Below are 23,611 nucleotides of genomic sequence, written 5' to 3' on the forward strand. Positions count from 1 at the left end.
TTTACTACATGTCAAGTAACAGACAACAGACATTGAATTTCTTCTGAATAAAATAAATAAAACGTGCAAACACGGCTTTGAGCAGCCTGAACTTAGGGCCTATATTTCATGTAATGTAAAACATAAGAATCTTTTGAATAAAATAAAAGTGCTTTTAATCTTTAATAAAAAAATTAAAAGACTTTTGAGCTTCCCCTTTTTTAAACATTAACTACATTAATAACACAGGAACCTTAGGCAAAAGAACATTTCAAGTAAATTTACTTGAAATAGAACAGGGCAGAATTTACTGAATAAAAGAAAAGTGCAGAGCTTTGAGCAGCTCCCTTTTTCCTCTCTGCTTTCCACCTCTCCTTACTCCATTTCCATCTTCCGTTCCTAATGAGAGAAATGGGCATGCAACTGTCCTACCAGCGTAATTAGGTGCATTACTGCCACCTTCTGCTCTGGAGTATGGAACAGAAACAATCTGTTTTTGGCTTAGCTTTTGATGACGCTCCTGTCGTAACTAGATTAACTGCGCATGAACAAAAGATTTATCTTTTTTATCAACATCAAATAGCTTATATAATCTTATAATAGTAGATTATAATAAGGAGATACTTAATATGATCATATTAAGTATCTCCTTATTATAATCTACTATTGATAATATTAAGTATCATATTAATATGATAATATTAGAATTTTAACGGGTCCGGGCGGATCCGGACCGCGGTCCGCCATTTGGTGATGCCCGGTGTAGATGGTCCACTAGCACTTCTTCAGGATCTTTGAGTATGCACTTAGTTCTTAGTATACAAATTTAACAACTTTGAAACACTTCTTTTAATCATATTATATATTTTATACTTTTGTCAACTGGACAAAATTAGATGTTTCTCTTTTGACACCTGAAAACATCGCATGCCTTTTCTGCACCAATACTCCTGAGCAATACTATTTTTGTTGTTTAAATGTGCATTTTAGAACATCTTTATTGTTCTTGTTTCAAATAAAATTTGAGAACCGCAGATGGCAACTTTTGGATCATTTTTATTACCTGTATTGCTATGGAAACTAGAAAACAAAAACAAAATGAAAGAGAGATGAAGCAATATATACTTATAATTATTACTTATATTCTTATATGAGCTTCTTGTGGAATAATAAGTGGAATAGACTTACATTATATAGTGGTCTGACCATAACAGTCAAAGTTAATCCCTTTTTGTTGTTATAATAAACTCCACTTTTCTGTGAAGTCTTTTCACTAGATTTTGGAGCATGGTTCTGGGGATTTGAGTTCATTCGGCCAAAAGAGTGCTGCCTTAATCAACCACCTATTAAGGGTGTTTTAATCAAATTAACCAAGGTTCCACTGTGACTCCTTCAGATGTCATTACTGGACAGAAAAATTCTTGGCAAAACGTTCTTTTAGTTCATTTTTAAAAACTATTGTTCGCACCAGGGACCATAATGGGACATCACTCAGAAACCACTGGATGTACATAGTAAAAAAAACTTCCCTTAACTATTAAAAAAAAAAAGAATAAAATAAAATAAAAATTAAGACCAAAATGCTTAGCTCTTGATTTACACAAAAAGAAGCATGCACGAATTGAGGCTTTTATTTTTGAAACAGTAAGACCCGGAAGTCAGACTCTTAATTTGGCCAACCAATTGCTCTCTATTTTATTTAATTATTTATTCATTTAGCCAGAAATTCCGCAATTTTGTGAGAGCATTTCTTAAAATTGATATTGATTTTACACGCTTGTTTAGACGATAAAATTTAATTGACAAAATCTATATGATAATGATAACAATATCCGAACCTAAGCAGCTCGCCTGGACAAGAGCGTGAATGAGGGAATAAGGGAAAGTGCATATGGAGATCTGCTGCAGAGTTAAAAGCACTCGGTGTTTACCAACATGCAGGGTGTTAAAATACCAGTGACGGTGAAAGTGGACATTAATGTGCTGCTGGTTGCAGTCACAGCCTGTGGCCTCCTGACCAGACTGTACGGTATCCAGTTTCCCAGAGGGGTCGTGTGAGTATTATTTAATCCCTCTGTATGTGTTACTGTCTGTCTGTACACATCTCATACAGCTCTCTGTGTGCTTCAGCTTTGACGAGGTTTACTATGGACAGTTTGTGTCTCTGTACATGAAGAGGGTGTTTTTTATTGACGAGAGTGGACCTCCTTTAGGACACATGATCCTGGCACTTGGAGGTAAGAATCGACCTGTTAGTAATATTAGGTGTCCTGCTGATTTTACTCTTATCTTAGTTTCTACCAACGCACCTGATTTAACTAATCAACTAATTAATCAGGATTATTAGAATCAGAATACTTTATTAATCCACAGGGGTATTTGGGTTTGTTATCACAGCTCCAAGTCACCAAAATAAAAACAGATAAACAGAGACTTGTATACACTAGATATATATAGAGATATAGACAGATAGATATATAGATAGATATGGAATGACAAATAGATACAGACATTTAGATAGATAGAGAGAGAGAGATGGATAGATATGCAATGACCGATAGATACATAGATATAGATAGATAGATACTGTAGATAGATAGATATAGACAAATGGATATAAATAGATAGATAGATAGATAGATAGATAGATAGATAGATAGATAGATTATTGATCCTGGAGGAAATTCAAGCATCCAGTAGCAAACATACAGAGAAATAGGATTTTATATATGATATATACAAAACAATATAAATAAAACTAAGATTTATAACTATACAGATACAGGAATATTGTTGTACAGTGAGATGTTGTTAACAGCAGTTTCTGAGTCCAAGTGGGTGTTTCAGGACTGAACACTTAATATGTTGGACATAGGTAACACCTGAACCTGAATTGGGAAAGTGTCATCTACTGCACTTCTGTGTAATATTTCTAAATATTATTGGAATAAATATTGTGAAAGCATTTAAACAGTAAGTAAAGTTACATTCTTAACCTAATCCGTTTTTACTGATTATTGACACAGATCAGACACTGATGCATACAAATAAACAGTTTGGATTGGATTTTTTCACATTTAATACTGGTCACCTTCAATGAAAGCTTTGAATTTGAAACATATCTGGTCATTTCACACCCATCTAAACTCATCAGTTTTACTCCTAGTGATTTTTATGTTTGGCCAGAATGAATCAGTTGACACTTAAATAATGTGCAAAATAAAAGGTAGTCAGATAAAGACATATGAAATGAAATGTTTATCAATCTGTATGGAAATATAACTATTCAAAATAGTTATATACGGGGGCGGCAATGACCACATCAGAAACGACATTTCCTTTCTACAGCCATGGTGTTGATATTTTGACACAGTGTTCAGCATGGCACATTTTGCCAGGTGAATGATGTACTGTACAGTAAGTCAGGTGGTAATTGATCTGTGTCAAAATATCTGAATTGTGCATCAAGTTCCATAATATAAACACAGCCAAAATGAGCTGGATGACACTCACAGACATGATCCTCATTTGTTTCTCTTTACAGGCTATCTAGGGGGATTTGATGGCAATTTTGTCTGGAACAGAATAGGAGCAGGTAAATTTTGTTTTTGGAAATTGTATAAACATAACTTCTTAATATTGTTGCATGAAAGGTTTTAGATAATCTTAATTTTAATGATGAAACCAAAAATATTCAGCTTTACATGTGTTTCTTCATAAGTGAAGAAACTCTATGTGAGAAAAAGTACTCACATAGAGAAATAATCTAAATTAAATTTCTAATAATGAGTTTATTATAACAGCAAAGGGGAATTAAATTAAGTGTTATGGTCAGGTGTCCACTAATCTTTGCCAGTATAATGTACATCTATTTAACAAATAGCAAACTCCTTGGTTAATCTTTTATTTAGTATACATTATATGGTTTGGGTCAAAAATTCACGAGATTCTAATCATTCAGCACAACCAATGCTTTCATATAAGAATAGAAGTAATAATTATGAGTAAATATTGTTTCACCTCTTTGCTTTTTGTATTAAAGAATACACCAGTAATGTTCCTGTATGGACTCTCCGAGTGATACCTGCATTGGCTGGGTCATTGTTGGTTCCCCTCGCCTACCTCCTCATGGTGGAACTGGGTTGTTCTCACTTCACTGCGCTTGGAGCTTCAGTACTGCTCATTTTAGGCAAATGCAGATTTCTGTCTCTTTAGCAGTTGCCAAAACAAACAACTGAAAAAACCTCTAAAATTATAAAAAATCTTTAAATGTTTTTCAGAGAACTCGTTGATTGTTCAGTCTCGCTTCATGCTCCTGGAGTCAGTGCTTATCTTTTTCTTGCTGCTTGCTGTTGTGTCTTATCTGCGCTTCCACAATGCACCAAACAGGTAGAAATGACAATATCAGATGGTCTGATGCAGTTCTGGGGTCACTTCAATGTCCTCATACTATAGACATTTGTGTAATGATAAGTCTCCCCCCCCAGTTCTTTAAGCAGGTGGTTGTGGCTTATGGTCTCTGGAGCCAGTTGTTCATTTGCAGTGGGGTAAGTAGAGCATTTATTTACAGTCAGTTCATATCAAGCAGTTTTACTGTGTACATGAGCAGTCAAATTTGTATTGAATGCAGTTTATCATGTATAGCAATATTATATTGTCATTATACATTATCTTAGAATACATTTGTTTCTGCTATGGTTATTATTTTTTTTAATAAAATTTACAAATGCTCATTTGAACTGATTTGTATATGTTTTTGTAAGCCCCCCCCCCCATTATCTGTATATTATATTTTTGTAGTTATTAAATGATATATTATTCTACTCAGTTGTTTCTTATTCAAACTGAGATTTGAGTTGACTATCTGTATTGTGTGTACACTATGACTGCCAGTTGTGCTTCTACTTCACTTGGTATACTTCAGAGTGTAATCGTCTTTATATTAATCTTAAGCTTGATATTAAACATATATTATTTCCCTAGAGTAAAGTATATGGGTCTCTTTACCTACCTGCTGCTGCTCAGTCTGGTGGCTGTTCACACCTGGCATGTCATTGGAGATAAAACCTTAAGCAATGTAAGATTTTCAAGCTCAATTTTCCAGAGAAAACTACTGACACAAGCTGACTTAAAGGGAATATTGACTGACACAGTGTCCTGTCCCCACAGGGAAAAGTGTTGCTGCAGGTTCTGGCTCGCTTCCTGTCCTTAGTGGTGCTTCCATTTTTTCTGTATTTGGGATTTTTCTACATACATCTATCCTTACTGCACCGTAGTGGGCCACATGACCAGCTGATGAGCAGTGCTTTTCAAGCCAGTCTAGAGGTACTTCTCACACAGAGTCTGTTTTCAGCACATGAAGGAGTTCATTCACTGTATTTATTTGGTGAAATGGTGAAACATCCAACAACCATTAAAAAAAAAGTTTGTAAAAATGTTTTGTTTTGTTTTTTTGGGGGGTGGGGGGATAGTGTTTCAGCTTCAGTTAATGATTAGGGTTTATAGTCAACAGTTAAGAATGCACTTAATATTTTTATAATAAATAAGTATTAATGACATAAAACATTATTGTTAGAGTTGCAGAGTTTGAAATTCAGTTACTTTTGTTTGTGAAGTCCTGGTAGATCACAGATGTCTTGCTGTGGTGAGTCCTAGAGAACTGTGAACTACAGCAGCACATTGCTGTTTGAAAGATGGGTGTTATTTTAAGTTCTGGCCATTAGAGTGTTTTAGGTTTGCAGGTGGTCTGTCTGTGCAGGTCGATCTGATAGCAAGAGGTTATATTGGGTGCAGATCAAAGCATTTCGGTGTGAAGCAGACAGGCTGGAAGTTTCAGTGGTCGATGTTGATTTGTCTTGTTGATTTGAATTATAGCAGTCCACAGTAGTGATCAGACTGTCTATTCTGGCTATAAGCTTGCTTAAAAGCAAGATTAGAATTAGAAGATTAGAATAAAATCAGGATCTAACATTTGTAACTAACTCATTGATTTAGAATTGGTAATTGTGTAATGAACAGGGTGGCTTGGCCAGGATCACTCAGGGTCAGCCTCTGGAGGTGGCCTTCGGTTCCCAAGTGACCCTTCGCAGTGTATCCAGCAAACCTGTTCCATGCTGGCTTCATTCTCATAAAGCCAACTATCCAATCAGGTCAGACGTCTCTGATTTGTTTAAGTAATTATTTGTGTCACACTGAGGCCTAAAATCAAACATTGGAACAGACATGCAGCCATGTATTCTTTTGTCTAACTGCATGCAGATATGAAAATGGACGTGGCAGTTCGCACCAGCAGCAGGTGACCTGCTACCCCTTCAAAGACGTCAACAACTGGTGGATTATCAAAGATCCAAGAAAGTACAGTATACACAACTTCCATCTACAAAACTTTCTGCTGTTCCAGTGAAACAGGGCTGTGTTTTTATGTCATTTTGTGATATTTATCGACCTAGGCAGAGCCTTGTCGTGAGCAGTCCACCCAGACCTGTCAGACACGGCGATATTATACAGCTGCTGCATGGCATGACCTCACGGTTCCTCAACACGTAACGAAACTCCACGTTCACATTGTAACTCAAACATTTTAGTCAGTCAGTTTGCAAGATAAAAATATTAAAAATCACATCCTTTTAGGCATGATGTTGCAGCTCCTATGAGCCCTCACTCTCAGGAAGTATCTGGCTACATTGACTTCAATGTGTCCATGCCAGCCCAGAATCTCTGGAGAGTGGTGAGTAAACAGAATTTATAAAATGTCAAGTATGTAAACATGAATATTAGGCAAACCCCTCCTTGAGGAAACTTCTTGTGTTAAACATGAGTACAGAGATTATAAAAAGGAATTACATTTGTGTTTTTACTGGTAGGAGAATCATGTGCTTGCAGTTTTGCCAGTTCCCATTTATTTTCTGCAATAAAGGACAAAAACTTTAAGTTGGATCAAAAAACTTTGTCAATTTGACCACATTTGCGCATTTTAAGACGGTATAGTCTGGTCAGTGCATTGTAATTGTAATTAGGCAGAATCGAGCCCTAATAATTCCTACATAATCATAAAATTAACTTAAATAAATGAATATAACTTTGATGTTTTAGATCCTCACATTTATAGTGAAATTTTAAGAGAAAATGTTTCCATCTGCTTTAAGGACATCACAAACCGTGAGTCAGACCGAGATGTGTGGAAGACTATTCTGTCAGAGGTGCGGCTGATCCATGTCAACACTTCTGCAGTGCTGAAGGTCTGTGTTTGTGTATATTTATTTTCATGCGTTTATAAGATCTAACTGGCTATAAGAACATACGGAACTTGACACTTTCTGTTTCATCTCGTGTAGCTGAGCGGCACATCTCTTCCAGACTGGGGGTTTCATCAGCTGGAGGTGGTGGGTGATAAGGTCTATAAAGGCTACCAGCAGAGCGGTGTGTGGAACGTTGAAGAACATCGCTATGGCAGGAGTAAGACAATGTATTTGTTTTAAAGGAAATTGGTCCAGATTGCTAGCTGTATTTCTATCTAATCCAGAAAACCAATATCCAGAAATGGCAGCACTGTCAGGATGGAGTGTAAATTCAGGCTCTGATAGATCCTCAGCATCAGCTACATCAATCAAGTTCACTCAGCTACACTGTTTTTCAGATGATAACAGGGTTATAATCAGAGTGTTATCTCTGCAACTTTGGTCATGGCATGGTGGTTGATGTCAGATGGGCTGGTTTCAGTATTTCAGAAACTGTTGATATCCTGGAAATTTTACACACAAAAGTCTCTGAAGTTTATACAGAATGGTGCAAAATTGTTTACCGTGATGAGGGGATTTGTTGCACTAGTTTAAGCTGATTGTTCTGCTATATACACAGGTCAGGAACAACGGGAGAGAGAACTTGAACTTAAGTCTCCTACTCATGTTGACTTCAGCAGAAACCTCACATTTATGGCTAAGTTCATGGAACTTCAGGTGAGTATGAATCCTACACTATGATTTTAATGAACCTCTGAGTTTGAGTCGCTTAAAACAGCTTGCTGCTTGTGACAGTGGAAGATGTTGACTGTAAGAAATGAAGAGTCAGAACACAAATACAGCTCCTTACCCCTTGAATGGGTCACCATGGACACCAACATCGCATACTGGCTTCATCCATCAACCAATGTAGGTTCTTTGTACATTTCTCCATATAGGCTTGTGGACACATTTACAAACTGTAATGCATTCATGTGTATTATATAAACTCTTGTCCCATCATTTCCTTCAGGCCCAAATCCACTTAATAGGAAACCTAGTCACCTGGACGCTTGCGAACCTTGCTCTTCTTGTCTATGTATTCCTGTTTTTGACTTATCTGCTGAGACGACGGCGGAAGATAGAGGACATCCCTGAAGGTTTGTATGTTGTAAAAATGAGTACATCACAGGTGAAAAAAATGCTATAAATGTTATTTTTGCATTCCGTTAATAACAGGAGGCATTTACTTTTGACCTAATGTTTATCTTGATATGTTGCCCATGTACAGATTTTTTTTTTAAATATACACCCACAGCTGCTTAACTAGGAACACTGCTATAATACTGGGCATAACTTTAATGAAGAACTTATAATATGATTCTTATATTAACATATATTATATTGTTAGAGGTTTGGCTTTGTGGGATCTATTTAAGGATCATCACGGATCTGTAAGCACGGGTTTGTTCTCTTTGTTCTGTTCACATATAGCCTCTTGGGAGCAGCTGGTGCTGGTGGGTGTTGTGTGCTCTGGAGGATGGGCTGTTAATTACCTGCCTTTCTTTCTGATGGAGAAGACATTATTTTTGTACCACTATCTCCCAGCTCTCACTTTCCAAATTCTGCAGATCCCTGTTGTTGTGGAGCACCTGTACACTTACACACTGAGGTGAGTCTTGAGAGACAACTATGTTTGTCATATTTGTTTCCATGAATTTGCTTGTGTAGAAACTCTCCTCTATTTCTACCCCCAGATCACCAGTGTATCAGAAGGCATTTGTTGGAGTAATCCTGGCAGCTTTGTGCTCTGTGTATATTTGCTATCGCACCTTTATCCCCCTCACGTACGGCCAGCCTGAGCTCACCTCTGAGCAGCTGAATGCACTGCAGTGGAGGGACAGCTGGGATATACTTTTCCATAAACGCTGATGAAGCTGTCCTCTCTGAAACACTTCCTAGAACACATTAACGCAGTTGAAACAAATGGAATTTCAGTGCATTAGATATAAAAAGATGTGAAAGATGAGTAGTTAAATCATGATTTTTATTAGAATGTGCTTATGATGCTTTATGAGAAGGTACTTATAATAAAATAAGGCCTAAATCATTTTTAAAATAATGCAAGAACAATATCCATGTTCTTGTAAACTAATGTGCCTATAATATTGTAGGGCTTCATCTTAAGAGCTGCTAAATCTGAACGTGTTCTATTTACTAAGAATGAAATATTTCTTGGTATAAAATTTGTATTATCTAAAGTAGTGTAGCAAGCAACTGTATCACTGTATAGCAAATGAAAGCATTACAGCTTCACTTTTGTTTGTACTTGATCTCAGAGTTTATTAAACTTTGCACAACACTAATCAGTGGTACTTGGAAATAGTAAATAAATGTTTTTCTAAACTTTAGCCACAATATTGTTTGATGTCTTTATCAAGTAACACTATATTTAATGAAAATATCAGAAATATATTTTTTTTTAAATTGAACTTTTCAGTTAAATAAAAAAGAAATATATATTATTTATATAATATTTTGTAATCAAATAAATTTGGTTTAAAAATAAGTCTAAGTTATATTTTTCTTTTTTGTCAGCACATGCAAAAACTCTAAACTAGTTTTTATTGGGAAAAGAACATTTATTTTGCTTGCTTTTTATGGTCATGATAGTGTATCTGGAGCTTATCCTGGCTTGAGGTCGGAATATACCCTGACTAGAACTCCAGTACATCTGAAAGAATGGATTTCCAAATGAAACCCACATGAGGAGAACATGCAAAACCCAAAAGCCGAGGCAGCAATGCTAGATGCTCTTTCATCTTATTCTATAGTGATTAAGACGCTAACATTGTGCTTGTTTCAGACAGGGAATTTTTTGGTTTCAGGATCATTCCTGACACAGAAGGTCTTCTAGTCACACAGTCATTCTGCTTTGAGTGTAGCAAGGGTCTTCAGTTCTCCTCTCCAGTGCTCTTGCCAATGGAACATCTCTGCCTCCTGTTCCTGCCTGAATTTCTGCACGCACTCAAACTCCCCCATGATCCTCTGCTCATAATTCTGGGATCAAACAGATACATGCAGTTAACACCACCAACATAAGGGTTTCATGCTGTGAAGAAATTCCTATCAACAAAAGAACTGGTGTGCTTTAGAGCATACAAGTACAGTATTGGTCATTTACCTGATGCAGTGCATTTCGAACCTCCATAACCTTAAGCTGTGCCAATGTAGTTTTAGCTGTAGTGATGGTGGCGGTCTTTTGTTTCTGTTGCTTGACAGATGAATCATCGGTGGTTCCAAAGTAACTGATGCCTGGCCATGCTCTGTAAAAGGAAAATTGTGAATTCTAACATGCACCACTTACTACAAACATTATAAAAGATTCCTTGTATCAGTCCTAACCTGCTCCCTCTTGCCAATAAATGTCTCTTCTCTTGCTCCTCCTGTAGAGTACCTGCTTGTGTTCGACGAACAAGTTTTGTGATGCTTTCCCGCTGTGGTTCTACTGCTGCAAACAGAAAGAGTTCTCAGGGCATTGATTTGCTTCATATTTCTAAGACAACACCAAGCCTCATTACAGACCACTTACATCCACCTTGGATCTCATCAACAGTCAGTATGTTGTCAAACTGGAAGAGTAAACTCTCTGTCAATGTGGCAAGTGCAGTCACAAACTCATCTGCATTCTTCTTAATGCAGGCCTTTTAGGAAGAAAACAAAACTATTACACCATTCACAGATTACAGCTATATCAGTGGATTTAGCAGTTTGAAGTGTGTATGACCTGGAGTTCCAGTCTGTTATTCACAATAGCCTTCCTCTGTTCCTCCTGCCTGTCATCCTCAGCTGTAACCAGCCTGTTCAGTTCTTCTTCACAAGCCGGGTGGCTCAGACGTACAGACAGCTGACCCCTGTGTTTTCTCTGAGAGAGAGGGAGTGAACAACTTATTAAAATATTATATATATAATAAAAGTGTAAAGTATACAGAGTAATTCCACTCACCCTCTGTTGATCACTTTGTTGCTGAGTCTGTTTAAACTGCTGATGTATGAGAGACAAACTCTTGCTCAGGTCCTCCAAATGCTGATCCCTCAGTTTTGTTAGAAGTGCTTTAGGTATATCACAGACAATCTCCTCAATGGCTTTCAGCTGCTTACAGAACTCTATACATAGAATTGAAGCAATAATAATCTTTACTAAAATAATAAATTTTTCAAAGTATATTCAATAAAACAGACTCAAGAACCTTAAACAGGCAGGGTTCAACAGTACTATTTGAAAAATTAGTCAGTAAATTTTCCCCAGATTTAGTTGCCATAATAACATCATGTAGCTACTGAATGTGCTGAAAGGAAGAGCAGCATCTTCTGAATATGAATAACATATCAGATAACAGTCTCTAGTGTTGTTCTTTTACAGGAGAGAGGAATGGTGTTCTTCCTACCCAGAGGTCAGGGCCTTTGCTTTCATTAAAAGCTACTAATATGCATTCCTTTATAAATAAATGGAAATATTTGTTTTCTGAGGAAAAAAGCAAACTGTGTATTTGATGGCATCTGGCCAGTGATCAGTTACAACACAAAGACTAGAGATTATAAATGTTTAAAATATAGCTGCAAGCAGTGATGGCGGGCCCTCGCACATTTTTTTATCGCTATACGGTGCCTCCCAGAAAAAAATGCGCGGTGGGCAAGTGCATGAAGTGGGTAAATATCAGTGGACTATTTTATGTTGTTACTGAACCATTTGGGGACTGTACTGTAGGTAAATGAAACCCCACATTTTAGACAAACGGGGGCGCTAGTGAGCCACTTAAGAGACACACCTTTGTCTGACCTTTTTGTCCACACTTAACAGCCGACAAATGTGATGAATGTGTCAAATTTCAAGTTAATCTAAGCACGCCAGAAGCCTTAAATATGCCTGAAATAAAAGTAAACTTTGACACGATGCCATGGCAACGGTGTTTGAGATATCAAAAATCCCTTCGCAATTTCGCATTAGATTTTTTTCAAGACATTTTTTGCTTTAGATATTAGACACTACCTGTTTCTATGAACTCGCCGTGGCAGCACCATTCGCGATATCAATAACCCCTTTGGAATTTAGCAAGTGCAATGTCTCGGCATCATGTTCACCACGTTTGATGTCAATCGCATGAATTCCCTAGGAGGACTACTTAAAAGTTCAATGCATGCAATTATGAAATAATCCAAAATAGCCGACTTCCTGTTGGTCGGAGCTCATAGTTTAGAGCGCGAAAGTTATTCGGGTCGATGAGATCTATATGCGTACCAACTCTCGTACATTTGCGTACATAATTGCCTGATCTGTGCACAAATGTTTGTTTTTTCATTACAGGGGGCGCTACAGAGCCCCCCTGCCACGCCCGTATTCCAGCCTTTGCCCAAGCCTAGCGTCACCCGACTCTGATGGGTGTGCCAAATTTCAAGAGTTTTCAAGCATGTTAAGGGACCCCAATTGGCCAATGTGTGCAAAATAAATAAATAAATAAACAAACAAACACTCACTCTCTACCGCTTTATCCGAACTACCTCGGGTCACAGGGAGCCTGTGCCTATCTCAGGCGTCATCGGGCATCGAGGCAGGATACACCCTGGACGGAGTGCCAACCCATCGCAGGGCACACACACACTCTCATTCACTCACACAATCACACACTATGGACAATTTTTCCAGAGATGCCAATCAACCTACCATGCATGTCTTTGGACCGGGGGAGGAAACCGGAGTACCCGGAGGAAACCCCCGAGGCACGGGGAGAATATGCAAACTCCGCACACTCAAGGCGGAGGCGGGAATCGAACCCCGACCCTGGAGGTGAGAGGCGAACGTGCTACCCACTAAGCCACCGTGCCACAAACAAACAAACAAACAAACAAACAAACAAACAAACAAACAAACAAACAAACAAACAAACAAACAAACAAACAAACAAAGCTGCAAGCAGCGATGGCGGGCCCTTGAACATTTTTTTATCGCTATATGATGCCTCACAGTAAACAATGCACGGTGGGCAAGTGCATGAAGTGGGTAAATATCAGTGGACTATTTTATGTTGTTACTGAACCATTTGGGGACTGTAGGTAAATGAAACCCCACATTTTAGACAAACGGGGCGCTAGTGAGCCACTTAAGAGACACACCTTTGTCCAACCTTTTTGTCCACACTTAACAGCCGACGAATGTGATGTATGTGTCAAATTTCAAGTTAATCTAAGCACGCCAGAAGCCTTAAATATGCCTGAAATAAAAGTAAACTTTGACACGATGCCATGGCAACGGTGTTTGAGATATCAAAAATCCCTTCGCAATTTTGCATTAGATTCAATGGCATGAATCCTCTAGGAGGAGTATTTAAAGTTCATTGCATGCAACTGTCAAAAAATCCACCTTTGTGACTGACACACTTCCTGGCGCCTGTTGGTGGTGCTATACCCAGGACTTACTATAGGCACATCGATGCGATTGGAATCCTTGGCCGAACATACACACCGCGTGTCATCACAATAAGACATTTTTGCTTTAGATATTAGACACTACCTGTTTCTCTGAATTCGCCATAACTTAGTTGCCTCACCGTGGCAGCACCGTTCGAGATATCAATAACCTCTTCGGAATTTAGTAAGTGCAATTTCTCGGCATCACTTTTGGTGTCAATCGCATGAATGTCCTAGGAGGAGTATTTAAAAGTTCACACATGCAACTGTTGTGACTGACACACTTCCTTTTGCCTGTTGGTGGCGCTATGTCCAAGATTCACAATAGGCACATCGATGCGTCGATGTGCCTCACAATAGGCACATCGATGATGTCATCCCAATAAGACATTTTTTGCTTTAGATATTAGACATTTCCTGTTTCTCTGAATTCGCCAAGTTCACCGCATGCAATTATGAAATAATCCAAAATGGCCGATTTCCTGTTGGGCGGAGCTCATAGTTGAGAGTGCGAAAGTTGTTCGGGTCGATGAGATCTATATGCGTACCAACTCTCATACATGTGCGTACATAATTGCCTGATCTGTGCACAAATGTTTGTTTTTTCATTACATGGGGCGCTACAGAGCCCCCCTGCCACGCCCGTTTTCCAGCCTTTGCCCGAGTTTTCGAGCATGTTAAGGGACCCCAATTGGCCAATGTGTGCAAAAAAAAAAAGAATAAACCCGAGCAAAAACAATAGGGCTTCGCACCATCGGTGCTCGGGCCCTAATAAACCCGAGCAAAAACAATAGGGCTTCGCACCATCTTTGCTTGGGCCCCAATAAACCCAAACAAAAACAATAGGGCTTCGCACCATCGGTGCTCAGGCCCTAATTAGTTTCTTAGCATTATGAAGGAGAGAGGCTCACCTTGTACACAACCATGGTGGTACTCATGAGATTGGCTCTGATAGACAAGGAGTCTTTTGTTTATGTCCTCAGCACACAGCTCAAATGATTCCAGAATATACTGAGGACGGCTGACCAATTGGCGCCCATTTTTCTTGTAGAATTCCTAAAAGTGAGATGATTTAATCTGATTATTCTTTGCAGAGAAGAGTATTTATTATTATTATTATTATTTGTGCTATAAATAAAGAGATTGGTGTACCTCAGCCACCTGAAGGAGAAGGTCATTGGCTTCCCACAGAATGTTAGTGATGAAGCCCTTAAAAGTGAGGCTAAAACAATATAAATTTACTTATTCATGTCTTATGTTGGCATAATATATTCTACAAGTAAAGTCTACTACAAAAAATTTTATTTACATTTTCTTTTGATCATCAGGTTTAGGGCCAAATACTTGGAATCTCTGATCAAACCGTGTAGGTCTGGTCATCCTTCTCACACTGAAAAAACAGCACGTTAAAATGTTTACAGATATTAATTGAATTATTTATCCAAAAAAGAATAGTACAAAAAGAGTGATATTGTCTTTTCTCAGAACATTTTAATGGCTCATATATAATGAGGTGTAATGAAGTGAAAACTAACCTGTGAGAGTTGAGTGACTCAGCTGATTTCCTGTGCAGTGACCCTAAGCCGGACAGGTTACTATTCTTCCCTGATCTTTGACCAGACCCTGGTAGAGGGCTTGGACGGACAGAAGCTGGTGGGTCCCAAAAAACACCCACAATAGCTCTACAGCATAACTAATTTCTTTGTCTAATAAACTAGAACTAACAAAAACTTTGACATAGCATTTGTGCAATAGATTAATCTATTTATTCTCCAATGATGTACATGAACATCAGAAATAATATTGACATGAAATGCCCCTTTCATGACATGTATATTTCATCATAACCTGCTGTGGATAGCAGACTTCTGGTGCATGCTACAGTTAATGTTTCACACTCTGAATCTTAGAACAAGCATGAAGAACATTGAACATTGACTGAAGAAAACTTTGATGTACCTGTTACTGTTGCCGAGTTTGTCTCTTTAAGCTCCCCACTGAACTCTTGGCAGCTCTGAGGTTTGCTTATACTGAAATTTGGAAAGAACAAATTTCAAGAAGTGTCAAATTATTTATTGAATCAAACAAATGTAAAGAAAAATCAATCTTCAAATTCTTTAAAAAAAAAATCCACTCTCAAGCTGTTTTGCAGTGGTTTTGTTTACCTTAGGAGTCCTCTGATCACCTGCACTGCTTTGTCATCCATGAAGGCAGCTCCCATGCAGCTGGGCTGGAGAATGGGATCTGAGCAGGGGCTCCCCCCTTTCTCCTGCTTACGGGACCGTAGACGTGCAGCCACGGCAAAAGCCCCTTGCAGAGGAGCATCAGGCAGTGGAACAGCCATCGAAGGGTTCTGCAGGCAAGAAATAATAATGACACTGATGATGATGGTGATGATGATGGTGATGATGATGATGGTGATGTTAGAGATGGCCTCAATCATTGTCCTCATCACTTTCATAGAATGAGTTGTTATGTATAAACATACCAGATAACAGTCCAAATACTGACTTCTCTTTCTGAGTTCTTCTATCAGGGATGAAGTTGAACTAAAAATGTCACCAGATGTTACCTGTAATGCATTCATTTGCAGACAACACATTAGAATTACACATACTTTCTTACATACATAAGGCCAGCTTGTGATCACAATAAACAGACTGTACCCTGTTATCCAGGCTGCTTTGTGTGTAGGCATGGACCCTCTCTTTCAGTTCATTCATCACAGTGTTGATAATTTTTTTGTGAGTGTTGCTCTTCATGGCCTGGAGAAATTTATTACATATAATTTCTTAGAATAATGCTTGTGGTAGAGAATTCTTAAGAACCAAAAAAAATGTTTGTAAAGTACCTCTGATTTAATCTGGACTTGGGTGTTTGTGAGTACTCTTTGGATTTTCTCCAGGAACATTAGATCCACTTGTAGAGACTGGAGCTTCTCTTCAAACTTACTGATGACCTCTTTTGCCTGACCGGATTAACAAAAACATCAGTATTTAAAATCCGGTAAATAGTAGACTTTTATTTATTTAATAGGATTATCACTCATATTGTGTACTTTACCTTGTCCAGGCATTTAGACTCTGTGCCCTCCATGTCCTGCATTAGAGCCGCATCAGCTGTGTCAATGCACTTAGCCATCTTTTCCAGATGCTTTCTGTATTGCTCAATCTCTTCTGGGGTAAAATTACCACCTTCAGCAAACAGCCTTTGAAGAAAAAAGAATGGTTAATCATTTGTTTCCTGATGTGTTTAGAATAAAAGAGGAAAATATTATTAACATACTTAAAATGTTTCATTAATTGTGCATTAGCCTCTCTAAGACCCTCTAATGTGATCTCCAGATTTTGTCTAAACTGCCTCTGTAATTCCTGGTTTTCACTGATGTGTTTTTCCAAGTGGATTTGTAGTGAAGCCCTGAGTGTTACCAGCCTGTTAAAACACACATAAGAAAACAGATTAAAAATTCTGTATTAGTGCACAGCCAAGGCGATATTACATTTTTGTTAGCACATAAGCACTTACATGTCAGACTTGGTAGCAGCGTATAACATGTCTTCCATGCTGTAGATTTTTGTACGAAAGTTTTCATTTATTTCGCGCTGTTTGATCTGAAGGCTGTTGAAGTCAGATCGCAAATCAGCAAGAGCCTGTAGAACACCGTTGCAGTGTCTATCCACACGATCTTGATGCAAGATCAATTCAGCTGGCAACACCACACAGACAGTTCACAAACATATAGACAAGCTTTGAAATATGCACTTTCAAAATACAAACCAAATATTCACATATCAGGATGACATTCTCTTGACATTCACACACCTGCCCGGACATTGTGAACGTCCATTTCAATCCTCTTTGCTCGAGACTGATGGAGATGGATGCGGAGGTCTAGTTCAGACTTCAGCTTCTCTTTTTTAGCTTCCACAATGGTCACTGTGTGATTCAGAACCTCCTGATTCCTCTCCTCAAGGTGATTAAATAATTCCTCTCTCACACTGACATAAGAGACACAAACCAGTCTTAGATAGTGAAAAACACATACAGTAGCAGGTATTATTAATTTGTTGTCTTGAAAAATCCTCTTACTTTCTTTGCAATTCAACTATGAGACTTTTTGGAAACAAAGCCGCTTCCACTTCCATAGCATTCAAATGCTCATCATCATCATCATCATCATGTATGACAGGGCAGCTGTAGATATTTCCCTTTAAAGTAGTAAATGTTTCATTGTTCTGAGAGTCTCTGTTATCCTGTGAGAAACAATCAACATTCTCCTAGAAAAAAAGAAACAGCATGCTTTAATGAGGTACAGTAACTAATGCAGAGGAGTAGAATAGGCTACAGATGGTAAGAAGTGTGCACAAAGATTCACCACAGCATTAGCTAAATCAGGAGTGTGTGCTTGAGATGTAATACTCTGGAAAGTGCTGGGGCAATGACTTACAGAGGGTGATGACTTCTTTATGCAAGATATCTGAAATGCAACTAATAAAAAGACAGAATAATGCGAGGTCAAATGGAAAATTATTATAAGACCAGTTGAAATATTAGTGAGACTAAGAAGTCTAACTCACTAGGAATAAATGCAGGATAAAGTATCTGAAGTTCCTCAGAATCCTAGAGTATACAGACACAGGATTAAACAATGCCATAATTAATACTTAAAATGTGACTTACTTTTGGTCTAAAACTGTACCTGACTGTATACTTCATTGACTTTGAAGTACTGACTGACTGCCATGCTGTATGCATGTATTTCTTTAAGTACCATTTCAGGATAACTCTCCACTCTATGGACTCCTTCATTATAGAAATTGGTACACCTGGAAAAGTATAAACATTTGATGTAACTATAAGCTATGGTGATTACACCACAAATAAACTGATTAATTTCTGCTTACCCTTCCTTAATTTCCTCTAAAAGGTGAAGGATCTGCTCCATTCTAGCTTTGAGGGCCTTTTCTGTACTTTCCTGCCTGAGTTTGTCCATCATCACATCCAGCTGAGCCTCTTTTTTCTACCAACAGCATAGGCAGTAAAAAAAAAAAGACATGCATCTGCATTATCAGATGTCACATTCACATGCTTTTACATGTTCACTATCTTTTTTTTTTTTTACTATTATGTAAATTTCCATCCATCCATCCATCTTCTCCCGCTTATCTGGAACTATATCTCAAGGCAAACATGTTTGGAGACAATGGTATCAGTCTCACTTGATTCTTTTCTTCAAAGTTCTTGCTGACGTCTTTGAGAGAATCCTGCAGCTGCTGCTCTGCCCCCTTCAGATGTGCACTGTGTACCTCCCAGACGTTAGCTGCTCCATGCACAAACTCAAACAAAATCTTACTCAAGAACGCAGCAGTTTTGGCCAAACCCTCAAATGTTTTCTGTAATGTACAGTAACAGAATTCCACCATGTCTTCAAACATCATGTGATGTATTTTCATATACATATACAGTACAGTACCTCATCTACAGTAGATAATACAGACAAATTGCACCTTTTCAACAAACACAGAGTGTAAACTTACTTTCATTGCTTGTAAATGCTCCTCTGCTTGAGTCTGGCACTTGTCAATAAGAGGCAACATCTCACCATTAACAATGTGCTGTATCTCATCTGAGGTGACTCCATAGCTAGACACTTCACTCTACACAATACAAGCTTTGGTTTACTTTTAATTCATACTATAAAATGTAATACTAAAACATACATTCACAAAGATTGCAAACCTCAAAGCGTCCAACTTCCAGGTAACAGTCTTGCCAGGCACTCTCATAATATTCACGCAGTTTTGCCATGGTCTCTCTGTGTGTGAAATCTGGAAAAAGTGGAATACAATTCAGAAATTCAGGAAAAGAAAATACAAAACAAATATATTTGTGGATATTAGCATATTCTTACCAATTTGCTCATTCACCGAAGATAAAGAGGAGTACCATTCAGCAGCAAATGACTTTGAGCAGTTAGGTGGGGTCATATTTCTTCATGTAGCAAATGAAAATAAAGAGCAAAAAATGCACATTTTAAATGATGTTCACCTTCAACTGATCTGTATTGTTAAACTGCTTAGCATTGTGTTTGACTACAATATGAAACTTTCTAACCTGACTTGCTCCAGGATGTTGAGGCGCTGTTTGCTGTATGCTTTTTGTTTTGTCCGCATGGTGTTTAAAGTCTCTTGTACATTTTTAGGGTTTTGAATCTCAGGGCTGTTCATGAAGTCTCTGGAGATAGAGAATTACAAGTGTGTATATAGTGTTTGCCTGTGTATATAGTGAATTTCTATTATTTTAAATATAAAAAAACTATCAAGTTTATTCTAGATCTGATCCTGCTATGAAATTTAAGAGCACTGCCCTGCTACAGACTTACTTAAACTGGCTGAGTGCAGCGACAGCCTTGATTTTTTTCCAATTCTGAAGATTTGCCTCCCATCTGAAGTGGCACTGAACCTCTTTCTGCAAATTCTTCTCCATTAGGTTCAAATGTAATTTTGCCACAGCTCGTCTGTTAGCCAGTAATGCCTGATTTATCATCTATTAAAAATGCACAGAGTTAAACACTGCACACTTAATAGAACCATGATTGTTTTAAAATTTCAAAGTGACCTACCATAGCTTCATTATTAATTAGTCTGTGGACATCACTGGGCATAACATAACTGATTTTTTCAAGCTTTTTTGTGTATTTGCTTAGAATTTCAGTAATCTGTAAAATATAGGCAAACTGTAAAATTTATACAGTATATACTGTAGATATGTAAAATCTTATTATACATGATGATAATAACAAGTCTTTTTTGATATGCTACCATTGCTGCTCTTTCACTCTCATATTTGACAAAGAGCTCATCCAACTCCTGGATACAATTTCTCCTCATAGCAGATTTATGGCTCACAGAGGTCCAAATCTCATGTAGATCCTGAATAAGAATCATGATTATTAATTATTATCAACAAATTGTTGTGTAGGCGATATGAAATGCCACACTATGGTATCACCTGATAGCTGAAGGCTATTGAATCTCCACTGTGTTCTGTTTTCTGCATCAGTCTCTCCACTTCCTCATCATATTCTGAGAGTTTGAGAAGGAAATCTTCTCCAGTGTCTATTAACAATGACTCAAACCCCTGAACAAAACAGAGAGACAGTTATTAAAGTAGAGTCACAACACAACTATTATAATATTCATTTTCTCTACAGTACTGAAGGTGATATACCACACTGAGCTCAATAAGATCCATCTGAAACTGAGTGACAGCTTCTGTGTGGTCCCTTTGTCTTTTCTCCATGAGTCCCTCGATGATGTCTGAGTCAGTCTTTGTAGAAACTGCAGAGTATTGACTGTTATTGCCAGCTTACTGAATGAGAACGTGCACTACAATTATTTATGAATGCTACCAACCAACTCTGTCAGGCAGTCCTCTGATCTCTTCATGATCATCCTGGTCCACACTTAATAAAGGCTTTGTTCCTGAAAACAACTGGTTTCTGTAAAGGAGCATATTACAAGTCAGAATATAAAGAATAAACATCAATTATTATGCATATTTATGAGAGAATGATTGTTTGCTTCTAGAGCATCTGTGCACCTTATCAAAATTTACAGAAGACGAATGAATTAGTCAGTCGGGTATGACAAGGATCTTGCCATAAAATGTCAATAAACATTTACAGATCACATTGTGATCATCTATAATCAATTATGAACAAACGCTCAGTCTTTTTTATTATTGTTATTCTGTCATTTTAGCAGTTACTACTGTACCTCATGATGTCCTCAGAGCACTGCTCATCCCCATTTTGACTCCTTAGAGGATGCAGATGGTATCCAGTACCTGTGTTTCCACTAATGGTGTTATCCTCACTCAAGCAACCTGCATGAGCAGCATGCCTCCTCCTCTTCCCCTCATGAAGAGACAGTGACAAGTGAGCCTAAAGAGACACTTTTTTTAGCATATCAATAAGCCAACACTAACACACTAACTGAAAGCTTAAAGTATTTGCAAACAATTACAGTTAACAGTATAATTTGTCTTTGTTTAATTATGATTTCCTTTCAAAGGGGCACAAAACTCTTCCAGCATGAATAATCCATGGAGACTTAACTGCCAAATTTAGTTGGAAGAACTTGATAATCCTGCATAGACCCCTGACCTCAAACCCGCTAAAACTGGATAAACTGGAACTGTGACTGCATGCCAGGCCACCTCACCCAACATTAATGCCTGATCTCCTTAATTTGACTGAAGACAAATACCCACATCATATATGTTCAATCTTATCCACAAAGGGCTGATGTGGGTGCAGGTTTTCTAATCAAGCAGAAGCCACACCTAAATCCACGTTTGTTGATCTCGGCTTTCAGTACTCTCGGATGTAGCTTCTACTTGGTTGGAGTGAAAACCTTAACAAACACTGAGCTGCAGAGGCATTTTTCAAATAAGAATTGTGAAATAATGCAGGGGATCCAGTGTCTCAACCTGAACAGCACACCATTCTTAAGCGAGGAAGCTTTGTTTGCTTTTGCTCAGCCCATTGAGTCAAATTTAGAGTACCTCAAACATGAGGTTCATTACACTAAGCAACTTCTTGAAAGGAGAGAGAAATGTGAAAGGGATAGGCCATCTACTTTCCTTGATTTTACATTGACATTTGCAGCATTTGGCAGACGCCCTTATCCAGAGCGACATACATAAGTTTTTGTTGTGTTTCAGGAACTTTATAAAGAGGTGTTCCATGAGCTCTTTAGGCTTTGTAAGATTTCTGTTGTCACACCAGTCAGCACTGCTTCATGTGAGAGAAGCTTCTCAGCTTTAAAACTGGGCTTTGTCAAACTGAGTTTGTAGTGTTGAGTTTAGGGGGCAAGGTCCCTCAACATGGATGAGTTTGTGAAACTTTTTTCCAGTTTTCACCAAAACCACAGACTTGTATTGTTTTACATATACAGTAAATAGGATTTGTAATGTACAGTATGTCAGAATGTACATAATGTTTGTAAATTGATGGACACTAAAATTATATTTGTATTTTTAAAGTCGATTTCTGCAATTTCTGATTAATATTTTGTCTGTTTAATTGCAGTGTTAAACAGACAATTTTTTTTTTGTAAATGTATATTTTAATAAACTGTAATACACTCTTTTATCTCGGTTCTTGGTGCTTAAGCTTTATTATATTAAAATATTTGTGATGTATTATACACCCAGATTATATAGTCAACAGAGTGATAACTTGAGTTGCATGTGCTTGAGAGATTGAGCTGAAGTTTTTATTTAGACAATTCGTAGTATGTAAAATAAATTTTTAGAACCCAATCATGTTAAAGATCACAGGGTTAAAGTCAGTAAATTATTATTTCTGCCTCTAATCAAATATGGGATTATAGACTGACACTGTACTTAAAGTATCCTTTTCCACCCCCTGGCAACCCCACATATAAAACTATAAATTGATCAGGCGTCTACAATTCTTTGGACATATAGTGTATCGCAAGAAAAAATATAATTTTACAACATAATGCCGATGCTTATTTTTTCAATCTTGTGTTCTGCTGCGGCAGTGAATTTATATACTGGTACAATATAGTATGTTTTTTCAACGTGGTTTTATTTAGTCCGAAATTTAGGAAGTACAGGAAAATTCGTACACAACAGTTTTGCTACCCAACAACTCTGGTACCCAGCTAGCGTTAATAAACACAACACAACGTAGTAGATATGATATTGCTTTAACATCTTACCTGAGCGTCAAACATTTGCCGATAAACCTTTCCGCTTGGAACAACACGAGTCTCAGTCATTGCTAACTTTAGAAGTAATGTGACTGTAAGAAACAGTCCAGGATTATTGCTGATGTGAATGTTTTAAATGTGCTTATAAAGGAAGGCCATATTCTCCAGGCTAACAGCTCGAGCGTCAACCCGTTGCCTTGGTGACAC

The 23,611-nt window shown here is 37.8% G+C and overlaps 2 protein-coding genes across 3 annotated transcripts; one reads left to right on the forward strand and one right to left on the reverse strand.

Annotated features, from left to right (window-relative positions):
- The first annotated feature begins 1,617 nt into the window (after nt 1–1,617).
- pomt1 (protein-O-mannosyltransferase 1) lies at nt 1,618–9,607 on the forward strand. Its single transcript, XM_027145660.2, has 19 exons — nt 1,618–2,033; nt 2,110–2,216; nt 3,524–3,574; nt 4,022–4,168; nt 4,260–4,368; nt 4,467–4,526; nt 4,963–5,056; nt 5,149–5,304; nt 5,998–6,128; nt 6,238–6,333; nt 6,429–6,521; nt 6,610–6,706; nt 7,125–7,217; nt 7,314–7,434; nt 7,837–7,934; nt 8,013–8,126; nt 8,230–8,356; nt 8,691–8,868; nt 8,954–9,607. The coding sequence occupies exons 1-19, from the start codon at nt 1,915–1,917 to the stop codon at nt 9,126–9,128; spliced, it is 2,166 nt and encodes a 721-aa protein (XP_027001461.2). The 5' UTR covers nt 1,618–1,914; the 3' UTR covers nt 9,129–9,607.
- ccdc180 (coiled-coil domain containing 180) lies at nt 9,227–23,607 on the reverse strand. 2 transcript variants are annotated; one of them, XM_027145658.2, is made up of 37 exons: nt 23,414–23,607; nt 21,440–21,606; nt 21,077–21,162; nt 20,892–21,001; nt 20,673–20,801; nt 20,483–20,593; nt 20,284–20,379; nt 20,044–20,207; nt 19,776–19,895; nt 19,573–19,652; nt 19,401–19,489; nt 19,199–19,318; nt 18,881–19,054; nt 18,566–18,681; nt 18,361–18,487; nt 18,239–18,281; nt 18,109–18,149; nt 17,751–17,938; nt 17,484–17,659; nt 17,187–17,367; nt 16,947–17,093; nt 16,725–16,869; nt 16,513–16,629; nt 16,328–16,426; nt 16,150–16,233; nt 15,827–16,014; nt 15,621–15,691; nt 15,197–15,311; nt 14,971–15,051; nt 14,814–14,883; nt 14,573–14,717; nt 11,203–11,363; nt 10,984–11,121; nt 10,789–10,900; nt 10,602–10,704; nt 10,381–10,522; nt 9,227–10,256 (listed from the first exon to the last, which is right to left on the reverse strand). In XM_027145658.2, exons 1-37 carry the CDS (start codon nt 23,471–23,473, stop codon nt 10,122–10,124), a joined length of 4,431 nt encoding a protein of 1,476 aa, XP_027001459.2. In that variant the 5' UTR covers nt 23,474–23,607; the 3' UTR covers nt 9,227–10,121. The 2 variants fall into 2 exon arrangements, with proteins under 2 accessions (XP_027001459.2, XP_027001458.2); XM_027145657.2 differs by having other exon boundaries at nt 10,602–10,707; nt 23,414–23,606.
- Between the last annotated feature and the right edge of the window lie 4 nt (nt 23,608–23,611).

Source organism: Tachysurus fulvidraco, chromosome 9, assembly GCF_022655615.1.
Source record: "Tachysurus fulvidraco isolate hzauxx_2018 chromosome 9, HZAU_PFXX_2.0, whole genome shotgun sequence".
NCBI classification, from domain to species: domain Eukaryota; kingdom Metazoa; phylum Chordata; class Actinopteri; order Siluriformes; family Bagridae; genus Tachysurus; species Tachysurus fulvidraco.